This window comes from Dermacentor andersoni, chromosome 1 (assembly GCF_023375885.2).
Source record: "Dermacentor andersoni chromosome 1, qqDerAnde1_hic_scaffold, whole genome shotgun sequence".
NCBI lineage: Eukaryota > Metazoa > Arthropoda > Arachnida > Ixodida > Ixodidae > Dermacentor > Dermacentor andersoni.
This window is the reverse complement of record NC_092814.1, coordinates 134340480-134367904: the sequence shown is the minus strand read 5'-3', so window position 1 is coordinate 134367904 and position 27425 is coordinate 134340480. Positions and strand designations below refer to the sequence as shown.

The window sequence follows — 27425 nt, the reverse complement described above, 5'->3', positions numbered from 1 at the left end:
GAAAGTTCGAGTTATATTATGGTGCGTTGGGCATGGCCAGCTCTTCTCCACGCGCCTAAAATCTTCCGAAAGGGGCGGGAGTCCAAGCAGTCAACACTATAGACTTAAGTGTCCTTCTATAGGCCGTGTATTGAGGGCACACGCAAAGTATGTGAGCTATTTGTCTCGGGAGTGTGACAGACGCTGCAGTCGGGGTCCCGTTCTCGTCCAATCTTGTGAAATTTCATAACGTTCAGATTTCACAACATTGATAATGACACCAGGCTGCGTGGAGGTGAGCAAGTGACACAATGCTTACGCATACTTAACTCCCAGAGGAGTTTCTGCGTGGATTTTTTAAAATAAGCTGAACAGCTCAACCATGGGGCCCAACTGCGTGCGCCATAGAATAAAGAACCATGACTGCGCCGAACCAGCCGAACTATCCCACCGCATACTGGTATACATATATATATATAGTAACCCAGGTGACGCGCACAACCACGCTACTTTCGGGAATGCGGTCCTGTGTTTAAGGGCAGAGGTTCAGTCGAGACGAAGTAAATCCGAGAGCTGTGGGAAGGTTAGCACTAGGTGCCCACGGGAAAACCACAAACGAAGCAGTACAGGGAGATATGGGCTGGGCATCGTTCGAAGCACGGGAAGCTCAGAGTAAAATCCTATACGAAAAACGTCTGAGGAAACTGGACGATAACAGGTGGGCAGCTAAGGTGTTTAAATACCTATACAGAAAGAGCGTTGACTCACAATGGCGGAAAAGAACTAGGAAGCTAACCAGTAAGTATGCCAGACACGAGGACGAAGAAAGACAGAGCATTAAACGACAGGTTTAAAACGCGGAAGGTAAAAATTTGATAAATTAAATGGAAAAGAAGCAGAGTGTGGAACTATATCGATACTGGAAACAGCAGATCAGGAAGGAAGCGTTTTATAACTCAAGAGGCAGTGCTCTACTCTTTGAAGCTAGATCAGGATGTCTTAAAACGCGGAGCTATAAAAAGAAATTTAACGAACAAGACACATGTACTGTGTGTGGTAAATATGTAGAAACAACGGAACACCTCATTCTAAAATGTGATGGTATCAAGCCCGATGTCGATGCGGCCACAGACACCCTTCCCGAGTCCTTAGGGTTCAGAGATAATAATAGTCATGTAAATAAATATGCGGTGGAAATGAGCAAAATGCGATTGGAGGATTGGTGGCTCAAAATCAGAGAGGTGACATAAGGTTAAAAGGGTAGGAAGACGTACTTAAAGAAAATCAAGAAATTCAATAACACGCAACACAGATAAAAATAAAAGGCAAAATAAAAATCTGAGCATGGTGGCAACCGCCATTGTCCCGTTTCAAAGGGGATGCTCCTACCTTCCATCCATCCATCCATCCATCCAGGGGAATGTGCGATGAGCTCGCTTGGGGTATTTATCCACGCTAAACATACAGGCGCCGCCGAAAGTGCCCAGGCGGCACGAACGCTGTATTCTGTAGCTGTATTTCGCTTTATCGCTGACTTCCGAAGAGTGCTGCTGCAAGTTTGTACATTCTACTGTTGTTAAATTGCAGCCGTGAATGGTTGCAAGTTGCGTACACCTTCGTACTTTTCGAGAGCAAGACGCACACTTGGATGTTCGCAGTAGACGCGGTGTGAAAGTACCGCGCGTTCGTCGCGCGCTCTGTGCGTTGTCAACAGTTCGATTCGTCCCTGCGTTCATTCCCCACCTACCTCCTGCACTGTGATTAGTTGAAATCTTCAGCAATTCTTTCTAGTGAACAGCATGCCACCGGCCTTCAAGCGGTGAGTGGGACTGGCGTCTCTGGCGTGACTGCCGAGTGATGCGAATTTTGGTGAGCTTTGACCACGCCGCTTCACCGCTTCCTCCCGCAACACTGCTTCTCTGCCCTGACATTTACTGCGAAGATGGACCACACTCGCATGCCTTTGGAACGTCCAGATCAAGAACCGAGCGAGCCGCATCAAGGTTTCTCAATGCCAGTCATCACGGGCGTCATAAGCTTAGCTGCAAGCTCTGCTCACACGCCTGAGCTTCGCCTCGATCGACCAGAAACTTCAGGGAACGTAGTTAAACAAGTTGGAGAGACCAACACGATCCCTCCCAAGCCGTCTGATAGTGGCAGCGGGCCACGTGTTCTCAAAAACAGTACTGACCGCAAGTACGAGAGGAAGCTTCATTCCGACTCCAAAGTGAGCACTGCAATGGCCGAGTTTAAGATACTACTGCCAGTAACCGTAAACGAGATTCCAGCATCATTGAACGTGCTGCCGGCATGCTTTAACCAGCTTCCGACATGTACGGATTCGCCATCGGAACAGCCCCTGGTTAACGTCTTGAGTACAGGACAGCCCCCAGGGTATCCAAGTTTTGTTCGCATACTTCAATCTCCGTCAACTGAAGGTACATCGCCAGCCATACAGACAGTTCAACCAAGCCAGCAACAAAGTTCAATGCCTCTTGTACCTGTGATCAATGCTGCACACTTGAGCCAGTTGCCAGCGTCCACAAAATCGCTGCCAACACAACCATTGATTGCAGTCATAGATACAGCAGCAGCACAGTCCTCAGGTTATTCAAATTTCGTTCACATGGTTCATCCACTGTCAACAGAAGGTGCAGCAAACATGCAGCCAAGTCATTCAAGTCAGCAGCAAAACTCGCACTCTCTACCGCCTGTTGTTAATTCAGCATGCTTTAACCAGCTGCTGTCTTCAACAAAATCAGCACCGAAACAATTGTTTGCTCTGGTAGATGCAACACAGCCTTTGGGCATTCCTAATTTTGTTCAAATGGTTCCTCCATCATCCAAAAGCATGCCACCACAAGAGCAATCGAGTCGGACAAGCCGGCAGCTCAGTTCAGTTCATCAACAGCATGTGATTAATCTTCCAGTGAGTAACAGCAATATAGCCAAAATGCCTCAAGGCAGTGCAGAAAGCTTGGATGTTGGCAAGCGGCAAGGGCTCAAGGCAGCCAATAGGCTGCTGCAGTCTAGTGTTATTGAGCCACCAGCGCAGGCTGCTGTGGGTGTACATACTTCAAACCAGCGGCGCACAGCCCAGAGGATTCGACGAGCTAATGGGTTACCGACAGGCAATACAATGCATGAAGCGAGCATTCCAAACAGCAGCAAAGAAAAGTCACATTTGTTGACAGCACCTCAAAATGCAGAGGTTCGTGTTAAGAAAATTGCACAGCGCTTCAAGAAGTACCCCACCCAAGTCTGGATGCGTACTGAACATAACCCATCCTCTTCAGCTCAGGTCGGGATGCACTGTAATGGCAGTGCGCACTGCACGCACAAGCAATGCACTGCACAAAGGCAGCCATCAGGAGCTCCAGGTTCTGCCACATGCATGCATGGTGGAACAGAAACCCACACATGCACACATGCATGGGACCGGATTATCATCAGCTCTGATGTAGTTTCTACACTAACACTGGAAGAAATCAGACGAGGCATTGAAACATTCCTTGTGAGCACAAAAAGTTCACAAATGGTTTTCAAGGATCGGACTCTTCGCCTGCACTGGGATGGGAAGAACCTGGGCTCTTTTCAGTACAAGGATGCTATTACCTCCACTCTTCCACTTGCTAGCAACGAAGAAATCATTATAAGCTCCTCTGATGATGAACAGAATGAAGGTACGCTTAAGACTGCTACTCAAGTCACACCTGTGGTAATGCCTAGGAGTGCTACTTGCGTCTCACCTGTAACTGCAGGAACATCCGAAAGTACTACTCATGATGCATGTGTGACAATGGTTGGCTCAGGAAGGTCAGTGTGCAAAGATATCAAAACTCCTTTTGAGCCATATGTGATTATGGCTGAGTGTATATCTTCAGACAGTGAAGACTCTGCAGACAGTGATGACTTGTCAGATGGCGAAAAATCTGTAAAAAGTTCTGATGATGATCCTACATACAGCCCTGATGAGGAAGAAATTTCATCGGAAGACAAGCCATCTTTGACAGACAACTCTGACATTGAGCCGTCTGTGGACTCCGATTCTGATGGGTCGTTTACGAATAACCGGTTGCTAATGCCTGCTACAAAAAAAGAGAACTCTGACTCTGATGCATCGTTTATGAAGGACAAGTCGGTAATGCCTCCTACAGAAAATAACACCAGCATACCAGTAGGAAAAAATGTGGAAAAGGGCTGCGAAAATCAGCTCAGTAGTTCCTGTGGAATTTCAGCAACCAAAAAAAGAAAGCTACGTAAGCGGCGTTCATGCGCAAATGCACGGAAACAGAAACTTTGGGATGGTGGTGCTGATTCAGCTCAATCAGAAATTGAAATATCTGATGATAGTTACCCTACAAAACAACGTAAAAGTGTAAAAAAATCTTCGCAGGCAAAAGGACCACAGATCTGTTCTGCAATAACGCCAAAGACGTTAACCCGGCATATGGCTCGTATGATAGCTGAAGTCTCGGTGCCAGCTGACCTTATTTGCCCACCTTGTAGTGTAGAACTGTTCCCTGTCAAGGAAAGTTTGTTGCTTAATGGAAGAGTGAATCTGTCAGTTATACAAGAAGAAGAACTTGTTGCTGCCGACAACAATGTGAACACTTCTGATGACACTTGGGCACGTGTTGCAAATGCCCTGCATTTTATGCCTGACCTAGACACTAGCTCTCCATGGTGAGATGTGCCGAGACAAGAAACTGGTTTATGTATTCCAGGTTTTCTGTGATAACATACTATCTTTGTACTTAAGTTTGGTTCCCAAACATCCCCATGGTACTACAGTCTATGGCAGATGTTCCTGCTATTGTGAAGAACTTCATTACTTTGTGAAGTTATATGCATGTCTGTTGGTAATGAAAACCAAAGCACTAATGTTCTTCATTGCTACACTTGCCAGCACAGCCTTCACATTTTGGTGAAAGTACTGAAATTTCATCTAGTAAAAAATTTACCATGGCTAAATACGGCAGAATTTGCTACATCTTGATCATTTCATCTGTGAGTATGCTATTCGAGTGAATAACGTCAAGTTTCTTCTGTACAATGTATTAGGTGATAAAACGGTCTCAGCGGCGGTAAAAGTTCCAGTAAAGCTGTGTTCATTTGTTGTGCAAGTGTAGTGGCATGCACAACTTTTTTGCTCCTTAAGCTTTAGTGTGTGCCATTTCTTTTCCCCAGCGTCTGGTCCATTGTGCTTTTCATGTTTGTGTTGAGGCCATGCTTCTTGTAGCTTCAATGTTTAAACACCCAAAATATGTTAGTTCTGTCTGTGCTGCAAAGACAGCTGCACTTTCTCTCATTCATAATGGATTATATATTGGGACAATAACAGTTGCTTGAATATTTGCCTGTGTGGAATGTGCAAGAAACTATTGCACATTTTAGCAACAAGAATTGCATATTAAACCTCGCTATTTTAAAAGGGGAGTGTGTCTATTGCAGGGTAAATGCAACGGCCTTTAGTGTGACAGCCTGTCATTTGTGTACTGCCTGCATCTGCGAGGATGAATTTCTGTGATTGATCTGAGGGTGCAGTACGTAAGATGCCATTCATTCTGTAAACTGGGCCTCTGTTTTGTAGCGATGCCTTTTTCCATGCTACTACCTTTCAGCGCTTTTCATGTTTGCAAGTAATCAAAGAACTCGCGAATGTAAAAAGTGCCGAAAGGCATTAGCATCGAGAAAGCCATTGCTACAAAATCACGACCCTGGCCTGCAAGTCTGTTTAAATTTGGAATTGCATGCTCCGGTTTGTATAGTTCTGCCAATAGCACATTTAGCACCTATTATTCATGCTTCAGTGGTGGAGAAAATAGCAGGTTTTTGTCATCCAGTTTAAGTTCTCTTTTTTTCCCCCAACATTCCTCATGCTGCAGTGTACAAGCCAAACTACCAGTGTAACTACCAGTGTGGCTGGTTAAAGGATGTTACATCTAAATTCACTGCCAGTCTCATTCTTTCAGTTTCATGGTAAATAGGATATGAGCTGATTGCAGTGCACACTGTTTGCAGTTGATGCTCAAGTTTGCATCCACTCATGTAGTTGTCAAAGATTATGCGAGCAATGTTTGCATTAATTTCCTGCAAAGCAGCGATGCTTTTTTCTTTTTTCTATGTTTGCTCTTTTCTGCACATTACTTCTTGCATTTTTGTCAGCTTGGTTGCATGTAAACTCTAGCAAGGGCAAGACAAGTTTTGTTGCTGTCCTGTGGCTATTTTCTACAATGTGTTAGTTTTATAGTTAAATTTTGTGCCTTATGTTTTCCTTGTAGCATGCTGACATGCAAGTGTTAATGAAATGCATCTAATTTAAGATATTTACTGGCAAGAGTAAGAGACTGAGACTTCAAGCTGTGAAAGCTGTTTTTATGCGTGTTGCGCATGATTTGGCGCTTGTATTGCTGTGAGCTAAGAAAGCCAATTTGCATTCACATGCAGATTCAAGGCCACTTGTAACGCCTCAGCTTTTATCCATTGCAAGTTGCAACAATTTTACATTCAATATTTTACGATTCCTTCTTAGAATAAAATTTTATCTACATATACCTCACCCATTCTTGCACATTCAGCATTGATGTTTGTTTGGCACTACACATGGCTGACCGGTTCAGTGCACCAAATTTCTTCTCACAGAACTGGTCACAAGTGCCCTGTTCTTTATGCATAGAAATTAGTGATTTAGGCTCCTGTCTTGGGCCTTGTAAATTAATGGATGAGAAAATTTTACTCGCACAATTTGGTAAACACTGCTAGCATTCTGTTTGGGAGAGTAACAATTTCGAAGTGATGAAATTGGCAGCAAACATTCCTTGCAAATGTCTTTACATTGCAGAGTGCCATGCCAGTTTTCCTATGTTCTGTGGCTACAGGGTAACCCACTTTGTGTGCTCTCCAAAGACCCAGTAATTTCTATGAGCATGCTTCTTACTAACAAGTTCTGTTTGTAGCAAAAGCCTAGAGACTACAGCATCAGCAAAAAAAAACAAAATCGAGCACAGTCGTGCAACATGAAATTGTCTCGTTGCACTGTTAGTCAAAAAGGCAGACATGTACTCTGTTTGATGCACACCAGGCAATGCTGTAGAAGCCATGCAAGTAGTGCATTCGTAGAAGTCTCACTCCACTCATTTTGCAGGTAAGCTTTAAACTTGCGACATTTTATATGGAATAACTAGCTCTTATATAACTACAACTCGTGGACATAAGAGTTATGTCAAATTGCATATCATTTTTGCATCTTTGTGCCTCCAGTGTGAGACTCTGTTTTGGCATGACCACAAGTGGTTCATTCTGGCCGCTGGTCGCAGAAACGTCACTCCGCTCGTTTGGTGGTAAATTAGTTGAGATATGCAACACCTTCCCAGTAATAAATATGTCTTATTTTGCAACATATAAGGATGTTGCATCGAATTACATGGCACATGCCAATCTCCTTCTTTCATATGTGGCACACTATTTTTGGGTCATTGAATGTGAGCAGTGAGAGAAGTCTCTCTGACCTTTGTAGCATTGCCTGCTAAAATGTAGTGTAGGCCCTCCTTCATTTTAGCCAGTTTGCCTAGGCTGTGAAAAAAATTTTTGTAGCATGTTTGGTCTCCAGGCTCGTGACTTCATCTTGCAGACGATTCCTTTATTCCTACTTTAGGAATAAGGAATACTTTATTCCTTTATGCCTTGCGTGCAAAACTAACTGGTTAAAGCACTCGGCCCCATCTTCTATATGTACTTGTTCATATACTGCTTTTTGGGGAGAACCAATATTGCACATGACGTTTTGAAACATTCCATCCCTTTTTTTCAGAGGAATTTAACTTTTAGGTGGCAAGATAAACTGGGCTGCTTTTATTCACGGCTAATATCCCTGCAGACCTTCCCAACATCACGAGATTACAGATTGATTTCATTAATGCAGAATATTTTTGTATGCCTATCTTGTAAAACGGTCTCAAAAATGTGATCAGCAAAAATATACGTAGACAGCAGATTATTGCAGCCAGCAACTTGAGCACAGTGCAGTGCACCTTTTTCGCACTTCTGTAAGTCTGCTACCCTCCAAGGCTCTGCAGACCCCCTCGTCCTCCGAGTACATTCCTATCTGAAATGCAGAGTTTACAAGAGAAAACCTGCTCTGGCTGTCAAGCTGTCTCTGGTCATTATTTCTTTCTCCTTTTGTTTGTGTTCTGTTCTGAGAACTTTGGTGCTGTCATGTCTTGGCACTGGGAACTAGCGTTACAAGATGAGGCTGCAGCTGTTCCCTTTTACGGTGCTGCCACCCAAAGTGGTGGGAAAGGCAGCTAGTAATTTTTCACTGCTCAAAGATTAGGTGGCTGCCCTTTTGCTTTTGACCGTAAGTGCTCAAAGTTGATCTGCGATCGAGTTTTCCGGCACCTGTGAAGCTGTGCAGTGCAGCCAACTTGCAGGGATGCGAAAAAGGTCCCCACTTCAGCCTTTTTCTACCCATGCAACTGAACTGGTAACAGTGGTGTGCAATCACGAATATGGGGTACATCTGTAGACTACAAAGAAATCTTTTGTAAATTGTATCCAGCATATAGAGCACATTCCCCATTAAGTATGTGTAGAGGAATAACTAGCTGGACTTTCCTTTTGGAGTGCAGCTCTTGGGCACCCATTCCCGAGTGAACGAGCATAGTGGAGGATGAAAGCAAACGCGGAGCGCAGCGGGAGATGAAAGACTGCGATAGTGAGAGTACGAGGAGGAGGGTGCACCGAAACCACGAGGCGGAAAATGGAGGAGGAGGGTATGGCAAAAGCATGAGAAGCGTAGTGCCGTGCAAGACAAGCTGTCAAAATTCGTATACCATGTCAAAATGGTATACGCACTACGCTATGCCTTCACCATACGAGTCTTTTGGCTGAGTGGTGCAGCTCCCGTCACACTTCTGACACTCCAGATCTTTAGACGACGAGTACGAGAGTTCTTTCATTTCGTCAGGGCTTTGGAACTTGTGGCATACCACAGCATGTAGTCAGCTTGACAGTTGTATGCAACGTAGCCTGTTTACCCAGATCTGCCACAGGTTTAATAAGAGAAAGGTCTTTCTCAGAAAGGTGCCCAACGTCTTTTCTGGCAACAAATTGAGATATATTTTACTGTCGACCATTATGTTAACATTTGACCAGAGCGAGATTTTAGAAGCAACCAAGTTCTAATGTGAAGCATTTTTCACGAGGTCAAACCAGTTTTCTGTAATGGCTATCTGGCTGTTATATGGCCTCTATTGCGAAATGCTTGACATTTGTGGCCAACGATATCTATGCAGTTCATTTTTAATAAAGGGCCCATATGCTCAAATAGCTTCCGTCAGTCGGCTAAAATAAGAGTGTTAATTTCAGCACATATAATGATTGATTTACACAGAAAACACAATAAAAAAGAACAGCTAATCTTTTGATAGTGCGAGGTCCCATTCCGCTCGGGTTTCTCCTAGAATGCTCTGGAGACTCACATTGCACTCTCCGCCCTAGGTGCCTGCCGATTTCTATTGATGCATAGACCCAGTGCCACTATGTATGTGCGCATATATATATATATATATATATATATATATATATATATATATATATATATATATATATATATATATATATACATGGGCACAAAGATTGATAGAATACACACGTTACAAAAGCATGAACCATTTGATGCAGAAAACCTATGCTGTATTTCAGAACTATTCTCTACCAAACCAAGCATGCTTTACATTGCGTAGATGCCAACTGGAGTTCAGTATGCATACATTTTTTATTCTTGATTTAACCTATATTTCGGGAAATAACAAATGGGCTCTGCATGGAAAAAGCCCCAGGCGATATTAAACTGAATTCATCTGCCTTGATGGAAATCTGGCAGCAGAGCTTCCCAGGATTGTGTTGCAAGATGTCCCAAACCCGTATCATGCTTATCATTAAATAGACAGTAGACAATGATGCACAAAAGCAAGGTGCCACTTACACCATTTTTGTACAAAATAAGATCGATTCGTTTTTTTCAACTGCATTAGGCCCTGCAGTTCTTTAATGTTTTGAGCCTTGAATGATAGCTGGTGTGAGCTGCTTGAAGCATTTACAAGCCCAGTTGTAAGCAGATATTGCACAGAAACTTTTCAGTATGAAACATTGCTTTTAATATCACACAGCATAATACATTCCTAAGTGTTCACTTAGAATGCTTCTGAACATAAGCAAACAGTAGTACACAAAACAAAACAAATTCATGTATGTACAGCAACCTTTTACCAGAATGTGAACCTCAGCATATGAAGTATACGTCTTCAATGACCTTTTACATTGAGTAGCGGGACTAGATTACAAAGAACAAGTGTTTTAGAGAGATAAATTTTTACAAAAATATGTTTGTTGGAAAGTTCGAAATTATGAAGCAAATGCCCTACTGTATCTAATACACTATTAACTCTGCAACTTGTAACATCTGACCATGCATCTCATATAAAGAAGAGCTTCAAGACTGGCAGACAGATATATATTTGTTCAGTTATATATATTTCCTTGACATAAAGATCTATACATATTTAATAAAACTTGGGTAAGTTGGTGTGATTTGGAAAACATGATTTTAGGGCACTTAAAAGATATATAGAGTGAACCACACAGAAGCCATATGTATGTTTCTCCCTTGCATATCTTTTCAGCACCACAAAATCATGTTTTCCAAATCTATACATACGTACATACATACATACATACATACATACATACATACATACATACATACATACATACATATTGCAGTTTCATAAAAAACTTCACTCATTCAATTTTTCTTCACCCTGCATAATTTTTGAAGCATCCTTCACTTGGAAATTTTCATTACGCACTAGAAGTCTTAAAGTGTGATTCATGGAGAATTCTACTGCAAGAGTATTTGACAAGAGCTTAGTAGTAGCCAGGATATAAACAAATGTTGCAAGGCCATGGTGGTAGGAGATGAGCTACCTTCCCCACAGCACAGGCTCTCTCCCAATGCTTCTTTTACTGGATGCTACATGCCTCTCCTGCTTCCTCCCAAATGGAAGCCCACATGACATTTGCGCCACTTTGCTGCGTGGCGCATTTCTGGAGGCAGTTTTGCACTATCTGCATTTCTCAAGACTCCCCGAACTTATGCACCGCAGGTGCCACACTAATGGCACGTGAATTCCATGCATGTGATGTTACTTCTGCTGGCTGGGAGAGAGGCTTCTCTGTGAAGAAGGGCGCATGGGCTTTTGTTTGAATTTCCAGCTGTTTTCGTGGTGTACATTGGTGAAATACTTTGCGGACACAACCATCACTGCATCACATATGCCCCGTGCTTATCTGTCTGCAATACCCGAACCTGGTGAAAGGCCCTTTAAAGTTGGGTACTTATCATCCATGCCATAAGCAGCGTGTTGCCAAAAATATCTGAATGCTGTGAAATATGCCACATAGCAGGTGCACTTAAGCAAAGAAAATTACTGGAATCGTTAGACAGCAGCAAACTGCATTGTATGAACTTCAACAAGACATTTAGAGCTCACAAATACCACCTCAATGCACAAAACATTGTTAGATGCCATGGCCATCTTTGTAACATACTTTGTAACAATATGTTTCATTATCTATTCTTGTCAACTGCCACATCAATGGCCGATCCGGCAATAACAGCAATATGGTGACATTTGAGCCTACGCTGGAGGTTGAAAAGTAGGGAAAGTGAAATCAAATGTTGCAAAACACAACCTCTGTATATCTTCCAGGAAGCCTCACCGAGTGGATAGCTTCAGAAATTAATTTATTTCAGTTCTGCTGACCTCACAAAAATCAGTATTCTTGGGACACTGGCATACACAGACATCAGCGTGAGCTGCTATAAAGGTGCTGCTGGGGCCAAACTACACGTACACGTGCCGGCGCGCGAAAGCTCTCGCCCACGCACCTCACACATGTGCAGATGGTGCAGGACAGATTGTACGCATTGAAGCGTCGCACGAGCACAGATACCAAATATTGATACATACACGCTAAGAAATAGCGTTGTCCAACATGGCGGCACCCATGGCTGCGGCTTCAGTGTGAATTCTCATGATAACTACGTTCTCACTCGCATTGGTCACCAGGCACTATTGAAATGGGCTTTTGCTTTCTCTAAACTCACCTTAAATGTTGGTTATGAGCACATAGTGTGTTCCATTTGTGAGATCGTTCAGCGATTCCAGCGCCTGCAGGCTCAACAAGATGCGTTCACATAGCAACAACAGGATTATGGTGGCTAGAGGAGTAGGTGTGCCAACTGACCCATAGAGAAAGACATACATGACCGACCCGTCTGGAACGCAGTTCACCACTTCTCCACATCATGACGCAGAAGTGGCGCTGGCTCAGTACAACCATTCTCAGTGGCACATGTCTGGTACTTCTGGCAGACGGCACGCAACAAATAAAGCACGCAGAGTGAAAAACTCATCTGTAGCCATCAGTTAGTGCAATGGTGAGATACAGCTCTCGTTTATTGTGTGTTTTCAAGTTGCTAAGATATGTTTTGAAGCTTCTACGATGAAAAGGTGAGCGGCATGGTTAGCGGAAGCTCATCTCCAATGGTGAATAAGCAGAGTCCGCACCAAACAGCGACGGTATTTCTACTTAAGAGTAGAACAACAAGCACACACATTTCTTCGCTCTGAACTATAAATCACGGGGGCCTAAAGCAATATTGTTCTTAGTACTGACAAGAGCAGTAGCAGACAACAGTTGTGGGCAAAGGCCACTTTTAGGAACAGTTCCTCAAACGTGATTTCAGCCAAGTTGTGGACTAACAAACATTTACAAAAGATGCAGTAGTATGGCGTTTCCGCTCATGTCTATGATATGATGCCCAAGAAAGTATGAGAAACTTTTTTGGGACTGTGGCCACACAATGTGATTATGACTGTAAACCCTGGAGAGATCAGAGTAACAAGCTTCCAATGAACCCTGCACGAATTACGACGTCAAGATTTCTGTGCCGGCACTTGTGGAGCTTGTCATCATACGTGTTGCTTCATGCTCTGTCACTAGATCAGGAAGTGGAAGGTTCCATGGTTGCTACATTTTCTCTTTGAGCGAAAACGTGCCGGTAAGCGTATGTGTAGTTTGGCCTTAAGAGATACCGGATTGTGCAACAAATTCGTGACTGTGGTGTATGTCTCAGTGGGATATTGACATTGCGTACGACTATGTGGCCCCTTCATAGACTGTGACAGTGCCTACACAGGTAGTTCTATGTTGTTCATTCTTCCCTTTTTCTGTCATCTTTTGTACCCCTTTTCCCCTTCCCCAGTACAGGGTAGCCAACTGGAGGTACCCTCGGTTAACCTTTCTTTCGCTTTAACTTCTCTCTCTCTGCTGACCTGAGTTTCAGCATACAAGACCCTTTGTTCATCTTTATACCACAGACAATTGACATCAATAAATTCTTGGAATGACATCTGGAAGTCCTACACATGGTTAGCACAACAGAAAACACAAATCTAGATTTCATCTGCTTGTTACACTTGCAAACAAACTTATTGGGCAAGAAAAAAATGGGCAGGAGGAAGAACTTTCCAAGTTTTATTCTTGGCCCACAATCCTTTCATATGAGCGTTTTCTACTGCAAGGCACACGCTGAGATGCAAATTTATCCCTGCCTACATCCAGCTGTTGTCCTTGTCAATGAACAACTGTGAAAGTTAAGGGAGCAGACACCAATCTAGCTAAGGTCAAATCTAGGGCTTACACTTTTCTTAAAGACTACAAGAGAATGCACTTAAAGAAAAAAATTAAGCAAGGCACTATCCATATACTGGAATAGCTGCAGTCAGCCATGGACTAAGCCAGAGATTAGAGCACTGAGGATAATAACTTGTCCTTCACTCAGAAAAAATAAATGTTACATACAATTCTCAGGTGACATCGCACAGATTCCCAACTTTTGGAGAATGATTGACATGTTCTAAAAATATGTGAGGATTAGCTGTTCACAGCACACAATATATATTTGGTTACTTAGCAAAAAATATATATATTGCCACAATTTTTGTTTTTTATATTTAATGCAACAAATTAGGGAGACCATTTGTGCTAGCCTGGGATGAGTAAGGAATTCCATGTATCAGCTAAAAGGCACATAACGCAGTAAATTTAAACCACAAAATAAAGAAAATTGCACTGGAGCATGTTTCTGCTAGAGCACCACTGAGCGCTGCCTTTTGAGGGGAGGCGGTGGGGACCTGCTGTCAAAGCTATCAGCTAAGTCGGTGCAACCAATGCAGGAGCAGTATGAAAAAAAAATACTGCTTGAATAATTTTTTCCTGGTAACGTGGATCAAGGTAGTACATGTTCAATAGGATTTTTATTGTCGAGGTGTATAGTGAGACGCCAAGGACACCACCATGAAAGTAAAACCAAATACTAACTTCCAACTTGTGCACACGTTTGTCTTTCATCATCCTGTTCCCTGCTTCATGCTATATACACTTCTGTAACAATAATGGACTACCAACTACCCCAATCTGACAGCGTTGTAATCATGAATGACATGGTGAATTACTGTATGCAATGTACCACCACAATGCAAGATCTTGCAAATTAAACTTATTTGAGGCTATCACTTACTTTGGGCAGGGGGGGGGGGGTGAATAAAGGGCTTTTCTAAAAATCTGCTCAATATAAAAAATGTTGGCTTACAATGTGGAATAACACAAGCATGTGTTTTTGAGTGAGTGGTATGACCAGAAGAATTTCCATTTTACCAGATGTCTACTTACACACTTTCAAAAAAAAACACAGTCGAACCTCGATATATCGAACAGCACTGTGATCGCGAAATAGTTCGATATATACAGAATTCAATATATAAAATAACGTTAAAAAATGCATCAAGAACTTATGCAAATCCAATCATGGCACAGTAAATACTCACTTGAAGCCTCACAGAAAGCATTTATTTGGCTGAAAGTACTGCAGCAGTGTTGCCTGCTTCTTATTGGCAGCCGCATGTTTTAACATGGAGTCCTCAACATAGTCTCGATTCACAAGCGATAGGTCGGTGCCCTCTATTGCGTTGCAGTAGCCGCGGCATAGAAGGGCCAAAGCAGCTACAGCTATGGCTACAGCCTCAGTCAAAGTCGGGAGCGGGGCAACATCAGCACTTGGGGGATCAACCTTGGCAGCGTCTTTGTTTGGCCACTACTTCTGCTGCCATCTCCACGTCCGTCAATCGAAGCATTTTGAAACACTCGATAACCAAGTGGCATCTGCAAATTAAGGCATCTATGTGTGAACCCAGTCAGCGCGCGCTGTCGTGCGTCTTTGCGGGTGCAAACCGCCAGTTCTCGTGAGGCGCAGCAGGGCAGAGCGCGGCACCGAGGAGGAGTCGGTGCAACAAATGCAATGAGTCGTTCACGTCGTGGAACTTGGTAGAACCAACGTTTTTAAATATGGTGGTAGAACTAGCCACGGCCGCCGCGTGTGTACGCCGCTACATTAAAATGGCGCCCTCAGTGCGATTGATGTGATGCGCAGCAGTTGGGAACGCCCATCACGCCACTGCTATCTTCAAGGGTGCTGCGGGAAAGCTCACCGCCTGTCAACAGAGCACACGTGGTCTGGGGTGGCGGAGTTTGATACATGCATTATACATCCAACCCCATTCGAAATAAAAAAAAATTAAAAATGCATGCGATTTTCTAGGTGATACAGAAAGTGTTCGATATACGCAATAATTCGATATATCCGTGTTCGATATATCGAGGTTTGACTGTATTGCACAAATGGGGTACACTGAATAGCATCTGATACACATTATGCAGAGAAATATTATCAGCTTGCTGTGACGAGCTACAGTTTACGTGGTTAGTGCCATAATGAATTGTGTAAATAGACACCATATTGTTTGTCACACAATATATTGGTTACCACTTTAAAAAGCAACATCTGCAGAAGCACGGCACAAAAATCACACCTGTTTCTTTTTCCGTCATTAGAAAACTGCTTCTTGGCACCCAAGAATGAATTAGTATGAGCCACAGGGGGTCATTATGTAGATTAAAGCCATAGAACATGAGACCAGGTGCATTGCGTTGCACTACTGTTCCTACTTCACATGCAGATTTATATTTAAGGCACTGGCATTTTCCAATACCTTGTATACTGATATAGTTGATGCACAGCTTTATGACAAGTTGGTTCCTACTTTACATAAATAGCATTTGCACTTCAAGTATGAACAGAAACCTATGAAGTTCTATGAAAACTAAGTGTTTCTTTAAATGCATTTCAGCCTCAAATTCTTAAGTTAGTGCACTGTGTTGAAGTAAGATACGAGCTTACAGCATCCTTTTATTCTTAATGTACTCTTTACAAAGCAGACAAGTTATCAGACAGTGGTTTTTACAGTCACACTTCTAGAGATAAACAGCAACTACTTGGTTTGTCTTTATGAAATTTTAAAGCCTAAGCTGTGTAGTTGACATTGCAGGGCTTTTAAACATGACTTTCAAAGGGAAGTTTACCTAATGTTTCAAGGCTGTACAGATGGAAATAAACAGAACACACAGACCAAATTTATGAAGACAATGAAAAAAGTACCATGCAAGTAAATAAGCCTGCACTGAACTAGCAACAGCTGGTTTCAGTCGAGGCCACAAAGTAAAACATTTTTGCTCCATAAGTATTGTACATGCTAAGAAAACATGTAAAACTGTTGGGCTTGCCAATCGGGCATAAAACTTAAGGTGCAAAAGCGAAAAAAAAAAATGGTCAGAAACATCTTTATGTGAGAAGCCCAACTTGCAACTACTATATGCAGTATGAAGCAGTCTCCCCATTGAACACTTCATGCTACTTGAGATGCACACTCAACAGTTCAGCGTTTTCATGCCTTGCTGGCAATAAAAGCCCTAGCAGAGCTGCCACTAAGTAATCAAAACAGCTCATTCAAGTCACGTTACCACTGCACCTTATATTTATAATTTAGAAAATTCCAACATTCTTGCTGGTTTTACATATTGTTTTAATGTGCGTAAGAGCTATTTAGGGCAAAGTTTGAGGTGCAATTTCATCTACACGCAAGACAGTCGCTCCTCTGTGCACCAGGTAAATGGTGTTCACAAAACACCATTACTGACCATAAGACTAGGTTATGACGAACAGGACAGGTTACTAATAGTATGTTTAAAGATGTGTTCCCATGATTTCTCCTGCTTAGAGAACTTTGAAAACCAATGTCACATTTGTTGTTCTTTAGCAAGAGTACATGGGTCCCTTTCATCTTAGTAAACTGAAAAATAGAAATGTGAATAATCTAAGAGGTTAGATTAATTTCGATACAAGATGGAAGTAATGAAGCTTCTCTTTTAAATTGCATGCACATTTCATATGAAGTTTGGAAAGTTAACTAGTTTCATGAACAAGGCAACAGTATTGGTGCAAACATGTGAGTGCTACAGTGCACGTTGTGGATCCTGCTTGATAAGTTGCTATCAAGCATTCTCCATGAAGACTGCGACAGAAAAAAAAAAAGATCACTATATGCATTTCAAACTAAACAAGTGACGCACATGCTGCACACCCATGCTACACACCCATGTATCACAGCAGCACTTGTGCCCTGCAAAAATGTTAGGTGTAAAGTTGGAGTATACACCATCCTGACATTCATTATGACATATTGGCACAGCTGGTCCAGCTGCTAATCATTATTACTGCAGCAGGCTGTGCTTGCATGCACTATGATCACAAGGTACGTGATGTCCCATAGTTGATTATGTAATAGTCGTGATAGTACATCAATATAGCCAAAGGCTGCCCAATTATGAGTGAAATCCAGACAGCCATGTTACCCAGGTTGTTGTACCGGTTGCGGAAGCAGTTGTCAATGACAAACGCAAAAGGCACCTGCATAAGGAAAAAAAAAATTACACGCATGTGTGTATCACTACCTGAAAACTTTAAAGCAAGGAAGCTGCTCTGCATTATCTTCAAGAATAAACTCAACCTGAAATTCCTCTGGCCAGTCTCAACACAACCACTGTTCAAATACATGCACAGTTATCTTCATCCATCTACAAACCCAAGTGATGGTAACAAGAGGTTTTGAGCTCAACATATTATAGGGGCCTTGTGATGCAGATTGAACACATTTTTATTTATTGCTTATACAGCATGGATTCTCATGGTGCAACTCCCCATCATAACATTGAGATCAAAGTATTTAATATTTTATTAATCCCCGGAAAAAGACTGGTACTGTGTTGTGCACCTTTCTTTTGAACTGTATGCAGAAATGCAGACACACATGCACACACACACACACACGCATGTGCACAGACATACATGCACATATAAACACAAGCATGCCTTCTCGAGTTCACCATATTTTCAGTTAGAATGCAAGCCCAAAAATAAGTATTACAGTATATAAAGAAGTTAGGGGGTGTATGAATAGTGAAATTTCCTAATTGGATCAAATATTCTACAAAATCAAACTTTCAACATTAATTTGAGTACCGAATGTTTCCTCACTTCAGAACAAAGTAAAATGTAATGTCTGGGTGGCATATAAAGAGAGAGAAGGCTTATTCATATCATGTGATACATGCATGTAAAACAATTCACAACTGGGCGTCTGGTCAACTAGGGAGCTTGAAAATGACTACTACTTTCAGGTGCACCCCGACAGTAATGAAGCAAGAGAACAGCACACCACAAGATGCATGCACAGTGTGTGCATGTGTTTGTTGAAGGAGATAAGTGTGATATTACCACCCCACACATTGACAAGCTTGACAATAAAATGAAATTTGAAGGAAGTTCATGTCATCAAAAAAATGAAGGATCTTTATAATTGAATAGTGGATCAGCTAAGGATAAACAAAGGGTGTGACAGAACTGAAAGACAAAGCCCTTTAACATGTTGAATTTTTTTTTGGTAAAAGTGGGGACATTCAATCAAAATGTGGCAAAAAGTTACCTTTTGTAAACATCTTGTGCATGTGGGCACTTTTCCATATATGAAGTGTGTGTGTGCTCCCTGTATATGTCCTATCCTTTGTCTGCAAAGTGTAACTTGCTTTTCTATGATGTTTGAGTGTTAAATTTTCCCTACTGTGGTTTGATTATGTGGAGTTTGTCTTCTTGCTTGTCTCATTCGATTTGCCTGTGCTCTCAAAGTCTGCGACTAGTGACTGGTTTCATAACAAGGTGAAACACGGCACTCATATCCATGCTAGCATGGAGCATGGCATCATGAGTTCTCTCTGCCTGCTCATTTATTTGTGTGCTACAGTACCCTAGTACCCAGCATACCACGAGAGAGAGTTCTAATTTATGTCTTTTGAATGTGCTACAGGATAGAATAACTGGATTTCTACTGGCCTTTCCTGAACATAAAGCAGTTACTAGATTCAAAAAAATTTAATTATGGGGTTTTACGTGCCAAAACCACTTTCTGATTATGAGGCACGTCATAGTGGAGGAGTCCAGAAGTTTCTACCATCTGGAGTTTTTTAACACGCACCTAAATCTAAGTACATGGGTGTTTTCGCATTTCGTCCCCATCGAAATGTGGCCGCCGTGGCCGGGATTCGATACCGTGATCTCCATGCTCAGCAGCCCAACACCATAGCCACTGAGCAACCACGGCAGGTGCTAGACTCTGAGTTTGCTTAAGCAACTGTGTTTTGGACCCTGTATTCTATGTTCAACAGCCATAAGAATGCCATATGCTACAAAATTTATTAAGTCGGATGGACCAAACAAAGTTTCACTGTATGCTACAGATGCCACTGCTCTGGCAAATTTTGATGCATGTGAGAAATAAAGCATGACTTGCACTTCACTTTCCTTTAAGGGATAAGAAGTGCTATGTAAAAAGCACCATCCTGGGTTTGTTCTTGTTCATTGCAATGAATGTCATGTTGCAAGTCGGTGAGATCCCAAGGTAGAATAAGGTTGTCCCAATTTAATAGACGTTGTTAAAGCTAATGTGAAGTTTCCCCGTAAATGTAGGGTAGCCAGCTATATGGGTGTACCAATGAGAGGCATTCAGGATAAAAATTGCCAAACTAATTTCATAAATTTGTAATAGAATGGGTGCACTGTGCGTATATCGTGGTATAAAGCCGCCTCTAACATTTCAACCTGCAATAGGCCATTGCGCATTTGGTGCGCTTTGAGCAAGCAAGGAAAAAGAAATGTGGAACTAGGGCATGTGAACAGAACCACATCCTAGGACATGTGCAACTAAATCGTGGCTACAGTGATGACCTACCCTCACAGGTTTTTGTACTTCTACTGTGGACAATCTGTTCTGCATGAATGAGTCATGGAACATGTTAAAATTGTTTAAATTAACACCACCAAATCTGCTCTTCCAATCACGCAGCATTGCAAGGAAAGTACCGGCTGATAAGCAAATTTTGTGTCAGCAGTTCAGTATCTTTATTACAAGTGGCACCATCAATAACTATGCTAAGCAATGTGCAATTGCACCTAATCTGATGCTTCGTTTTAAAAACAAAGATATTTTTTCTAGTACTCTCCCCCAAGTTTCGTTACTGGTGTGTCATCCTGAGTAGTTCGTGCATATAGCACGGAAGTTTTACCGACAAAGTAGTGCTAGAAACTACACCACTGTTCTGCCTAGTAAAGCAGTATATCACAACATAAACCTATACATAAATGTTGGCTCATAGACATCTCTAAGCACAAAGACCACAAACCTTTAAATGCTATTGCACGTTATATGATACATACTGAAGGCACTGGGCAGTGGGCATAGTGCTTGTGAAAGAGAAGACGAGGAGAATTGCTGGCTTCCCCGTTTCGCCATAGTACCGACCTGTTTAAGCCTACCGCTGCAAACCTAGAACTAGTGCTGCTAGGCAAACACCCCCATTGCATTTGGTGGAGGTGCTGGGTTTCTCTTCGACATCCTGGAACTCCACAGTCGGACGCTACCACCAGCTATTTCAATGGATGAACTGGGACCGCCCCAGGCTGCTGCTCCCGTGCCTCCAGCCATCGTTTGCTCTGGCGTCATTCGGCAGCGCGATCCGGCTATATTTAGTGGCACAGATGACCATGACGTGGAAGACTGGCTCGCCGAATATGACCGTGTAAGCGCCTATAACAAATGGGACGATCGTGCCAAGCTCACAAATGTCATATTTTACTTGACTGACGTGGCAAACCTATGGTTCCGCAATCATGAAGCCGATTTTACCACCTGGTCGGCTTTCACGACAACTTTGGCAGAGGTCTTTGGCCGTCTCGCCGTTCACCAGCTTTGCGCTGAGCAGCGCTTGCATGGCCGAGCTCAACGCCAGGACGAGACCTTCACCAGTTACATTGAAGACGTGCTCTCACTCTGCAAGCACGTCAACTCGTCTATGGACGAAGCACACAAGATCAAGCACGTCATGAAAGGCATCGATGACCATGCCTTCCAGATGCTCGTCGTGAAGAGTCCCCGGACGATTGCCGCGGTCATACAGCTTTGTCAGCAGTACGACGAGCTGTGCAAGCAGCGTGCATCAACACGCGCTGCACAGCAGGACCTTGCATCTGCCACAGCAAAAGACGTCGCCAGTTTTATCCTTCAACATCTGATTTTACGCCATGGAGCACCTCGAGAGTTACTGAGCGACCGCGGGCGCGTATTCCTCTCCGACGTCATTTCAGCATTGCTCAAGGAGTGTCGCATCATTCACCGCAATACCACGGCCTATCATCTTTTCATTTTCTTTCCAATGGCATCCCTCTTTAGGCCAAGAAGTAGACATGCTTGCCTGAGCTAACACTGCCTGCTAGTTGCATTCAAAAGGAACTACAATACTGTTCTACTGGCTCAGTTCATGAAAAGCCATACTAACAGCTGCAGAATATACATATTCAATGAGGCAGGTTCGTCAAGTGCAAAATCAATTTTGGCAGACAACGAACTGACCTCGTACAAGGCCTTTAAAGGGTTAGAGGAAGCTGAATAAATATGCAACAGTGCAGCTTGATGAGCATGTTTGCAGCTGCTGATGTGAACAGACAGAGAATCTTTGCGATTTGCGATACAAAACAATTGAGATAGCAAGACAGTTTTGTTATAAGCAACACTTCAGCAGTTGCAAAAAAAACCTAAACACAGCTATGTGTTCTTTCTCAGAAAATGGCAAAAATGAAGGAGAATGCATTAGTTTAACAGGTTTCAGTAAAAAATAGCTAGAAAATGTCTAAGCACAGGTAAAAAAGGTTGTGAGCAGTTTAACCCAAAGTGTGAAACGTTGGTAGTGATGGCTAGTGCAATTCCAGATAACTGCCATTTGTAATTAATCCTCTTTCTTTCCATTAGTTTCACTTTATAACTCTAGAGGCATTGTTGATCCAATGTACAATTTAAGTGTTTTGCCTTCTCTGGATTTTTCGACCCAGTGGTGTTCTCGATCATCTTTGTTGTCCAGAAATGCACTTTCCATGTGCCTTGACCCCACAGGGCTGCATGTACTTATTTGAACAAAAATAAATGCCTTTATGAACATGCAATAGATAGCCATCTTTTTGTAAAAAAATAATTCCACTCTGTGAATCATTCCACCTGGACATGCCCGCCACTGTCACCATGGCGGAGTTCCTCGCATCATTGGATACATCTCTCCTACCATGAGAAAGGACTCAACTTCACCATCACACAGACACTTGCTACAAGAGGAGGAACAGTCAGGTGTGTCGCTTTGGGGCACCCTTCATGTCCAGTGCAAGTACAATGGTAATTCTTCCCTTCCCTCCGACTGAAAACCCCAATCAAGTTGAGATGCAAAAACCACTCAAGCACCATGAAATGCACGAAGCACTAACACACACCGCCTACGAGAATATCTAACAGTTCCTCAATCAATTCAATGGACGCTCTGAACAACACTACACTGAAATCCTCCGAGCAGATTTTACCAGGTCTTGCCTTCTCACGGAACAGACCGTGCAGCAGAAGTGGGCCAACGTGTTCAATCCCTGGATTGCATCTGTTCTGAACTCAATGAATGAATGTGTAATGTTTAGTGGCGCAAGGGCCAGGTATGGCCAAAGAGCGCCATGCCAGTGTTAATGAGTACGCAGTGGATTGATGAATTCTGTGAAATTGATGTGACATGGCAGTAAATGGGCAAAAATAGTTGCTGTAAATTGCGTAAAATCTATGTGTAATAAAATTATGGCAATGACTAATGACGTGTACTATGAACATTAAAATGCATTGCAAGAGAATGATGCAATATACAAAACATGTCAGGTGGTAAAATTGGCTAGAGCACTACTGCCTCACCAGAGCCTATTGAAACACAAAGGCCTAGAGGTATGTGCTATACAAAACAACTATCATAGCGGCATCCTCTGGAAAGACGATGTGCTACGAATTTAATGGGCTTATAACATGTAGGACATCTTTCAAGAAAGCGAGGGCTGCTCTGTTCTTAAAAAGCGGTTCTTTGCCAAGAAACATAGCCGGATGGAGAGGGACACAATAGCAGTATGCAAGAGGAAAATGTTTCTTCCTTTCTCTTTAGGCTTCCTGACACTCCAGGAAGACTTGGAGGACAGTCAGCCTGTCACCACATCTACCACAGGTTAGAGGCTCGTTACCAGTCAACAGAAAGTTACGAGTGCCAAATGTACGTGTGTCCTATTCTGAGTCAAGTGAATAGGACATCTGTTCTTCAAGTTTTCGTAGCTGGGAGCCAGAACCCTAACTTAATCACATCAAGCTTATTGCTCGCTTCAGCATCCCACAAGCATTGTCAGTGGCTTCGCAGCTTGTTACGTGTCTGTGGCAGGGATAGCAGCAGAACAAATACCTTGCGATTTTTTTTATTTGGCGATTTCGTCAGCAAGCACATTACCTTCAATTCCTCTATAGCCAGGAACCCAGCATATTACTACATGAGTACGAGATAATGTTGCACAAGATTGAGTAAAGTTAAATAAAAACAGGATTTGTATGCTTTTGTAGAGACTAACGCTTTTACAAGGCTTAACGAGTCTGTGAATATTATTGCTCTCTCAAGTTTTAATTTCTTCATATGTTTTACCGCAAGAAAGTAGTGCATAGGCTTCTGCAGTAAAAATACTTGTATGCGGATTCAATAATACACCCGATTCAGAGAAAGAAGGACCAACAGCAGCGCAAGATACGCCAGCATGCGACTTTGACGTGTTTGTCTAGAATTCGGAGCAAGAGTACTTCGATTGAAGTTCACGGAAATGCATTGCGATTTCAAGCTCAGGAGCATGCTTTGTGACCTCTACAAAGGATAGATCACATTCTATCACCTGCCACTCCCAGGGTGGTAATAGCTTAGCTGGAGGCAATACGCGATGTTAAAGAATTGGGACATCCATTTCTTCGCTAAGTTCTCTCACACGCAGTGAGAAAGGTAGTCTCATAGAGGGTCTATTACGAAAACGTGCTGCACACGTCAAGTCGTTAATGGTTGTGGAACACAGATGTTCCTGATTAGAGTGCACTTTGAGAAAACAGGTGAAGCTGATACATGTTCTCTGAAAATGGAGTGACCACTCATCTGACTCTATGTATAGACTTTAGACAGGGCTTGTTCCAAATGCACCAGTGGCCAGGCGGATTCCCACATGGTGAACGGGGTCTAACATCCTTAGGGCGCTCGGGGCGGCAGAGTGATATACTACAGCACCACATTCTATTCGTGATCGAACTAGGCTCCTGTAAAGATTCAAAAGGCACTTCCTGTCGCTATCTCATGTTGTGTGAGATAGAATTTTATGTAAGTTCATTGCCCTTAGACATTTCGCTTTAAGACACTTTATGTGTGGAATGAAAGTAAGCCCGGAGTCAAGCATAACACCTAAAAATCTGTGCTCTTTGTTGACAGGTATTTGTTGCCCGCACAGTTCTACAAAAGGATCTGGAACCAGGCCTCTCTTTCTTGTAAAGAGAACACAAGAGCTTTTGTGGGGGCTGATATTAAATCCATCTTTGCTGCCCACTTGAACACCTTGTTTAAGCCCTGCTGTACCTGTCTCTCGCATAATGCGAGATTACAAGATTCGAAGCCTATTTGTATGTCGTCTACATAGATGGAATAAAAAATAGCAGCTGGTAATGAGGCACGGAGTGTGTTATCTAATGATAAAGAGTGCGAAGCTGAGTACACCTCCCTGAGGTACACCAGTTTCCTGTATACAGTGCCTTACCTATTTTCACCTGGAATGCACGGTTGTGTAGGTAGCTTTCTATAATCTTTAACATATTGCTGCAGATGCCCAGCGCAGACAGGTTGCGCAGAATTTCGTAACGCCAAGTTGTATCGTACGCCTTTTCCATATCGAGAAACACAGATAAGGAGTATTGTTTATGTACTTAGACTCATCCTACAGTCGTCACCCCTTCGATTCACGCCAGTCGCCTTCCCCATGTCGCCGATCCATTTCCCCAATGGTTCGCCGACCCAGCCCAGCCCGAGAGGAAATCTAACAGTTGCAGTTCCAGAGGCAAGAACTGCATTCACGTCGAACATTGCAAGGCCTCATTCTGTCCCGGCGAATGAAATTGAACTGTCGGTAGACGGCGTCACCGTACACACACTTTTTGACACTGGAGCCGCCGTTTCTATTATTAGTGAGAAGCTTTGCCACAATTTGAACAAAATGACCATTCCCCTTACCTCTCTTTCTCTGCGTACGGCAACTTCGCATCGCATATTCAGCCTTCAGCGTCGTGCACAGCCCGGGTCGTCATTCAAAGCGTTATGTTATCGAATTTGTCGTCCTATCTCGTTCCTCGCATGACGTTATCCTTGGATGGGATTTCCTATCTGTCAATCAAGCTGTTATCGACAGCGCTCGTGCCGAATTTACGTTATCCGTACCGTGCTTTGACCCTGACGACCATTCTTCTCCTAAAGTTGTTGCCGCCTCTGACATCGATATCGCACCTTTCTCTGCCGCTTTGGTCCCTGTGTCATGTAACTCTGCTGCAAACTCATCTGTTCTGTTTACGCCATCGGCCACTTGTGTGCGCCGCCGGAGCTTTCTGCTTCCGTTTGCTGTCGTCACTTTTTGCGAAGGCTCTGCTGCCCTTTACGTGTGCAATCCGTCCACCTGCCCATCATCCCAACTCCGCGGCGAGTGCCTGGGTACCTCTAAACCTTTCGATTGCGTTCTCCCAGCCACCATGTTTGGTGATACGGCATCACTTCCGATCTGTGCCGTCACTCCTCCCGTCACGACCGATGCCCCTGTAGACGTCTTTGCTCGTGCCGTCGACGCAGAACTCACACCTGAGCAGCACACAGAAATCATCAAGCTCCTCCAACGTTTTCGTGCCTCATTTGACATTGACCAACCATCCTTGGGCCGAGCGTCCGCAGTCGTTCACCGTATCGACACCGGTCAACAAACACCATTGCGCCAGCGTCCGTATCGCGTGTCGGCTGCTGAACGCCGTATCATCGACGAGCATGTTGACGACATGTTGGAGCGTGGCATCATCCAGCCCTCTAACAGTCCCTGGGCATCTCCGGTTGTCCTCATTAAAAAAGAAAGATGGCTATATTCAGTTCTGCGTCGACTATCGCCGCCTTAACCGAATAACACGCAAAGATGTCTATCCTCTACCTCGCATCGACGATGCCTTGGACAGTCTGCAGGGAGCGGAATTATTTTCCTCGCTGGATCTGCACTCCGGGTACTGGCAAGTGCCGATGGCAGAGGCCGATCGCCAAAAGACAGCCTTTGTAACACCTGATGGGCTATATGAATTTACCGTCATGCCGTTCGGCCTCTGCAACGCGCCTGCCACTTTTGAGCGAATGATGGACACCGTTCTTCGAGGGCTGAAGTGGAAAACGTGCCTCTGTTATTTGGATGACGTTGTGGTTTTTTCCACTGACTTTGCGTCGCACCTCAGCCACCTTGAGCAAGTTATTGCATGCCTCTCCACTGCAGGCCTGCAACTAAATCTGAAGAAATGCCACTTCGGCGCTCGCAGGCTTACTATTCTTGGCCATGTAGTTTTAAAAGACGGTATCCTCCTGGACCCCACGAAACTTACCGCCGTATCCAAGTTTCCTAAACCAACCACCATGAAAGAGCTTCACAGCTTCATCGGCCTTTGCTCATATTTCCGACGCTTCGTCCATAACTTTGCCTCTGTCATCGCTCCCTTGACGCAGCTTCTCACCGGAAGTTCTGACCTGTCAGCCTGGACCCCGGCGTGCGATGAAGCATTCCAAGAATTGCGACGCGTTCTCACCTCTTCTCCAGTACTGCGACACTTCGATCCCTCTGCTCCAACTGAGATCCATACAGACGCTAGCGGTGTCGGGCTCATCGCTGTTCTCGCACAATGTAAGGATGGCTTCGAAGAGTACGTCGTCGCGTATGCCAGCCG

The 27425-nt window shown here is 43.4% G+C and overlaps 1 protein-coding gene across 3 annotated transcripts in view; it reads right to left on the bottom strand.

The window, feature by feature from the left end:
• Window positions 1-10115: 10115 nt before the first annotated feature.
• The window catches only part of mdy (diacylglycerol O-acyltransferase), a 242736-nt gene continuing 225426 nt past the window's right edge, over window positions 10116-27425 (bottom strand). For 2 of the 3 annotated variants that reach the window (XM_050191515.3, XM_050191513.3), the window contains one exon: window positions 10116-17911. In XM_050191515.3, coding sequence (XP_050047472.1) covers window positions 17750-17911 — 162 coding nt within the window. In that variant the 3' untranslated portion in view covers window positions 10116-17749. The remainder of the gene's footprint in view (window positions 17912-27425) is intronic. The other variant, XM_055062068.1, reaches the window with a different exon arrangement.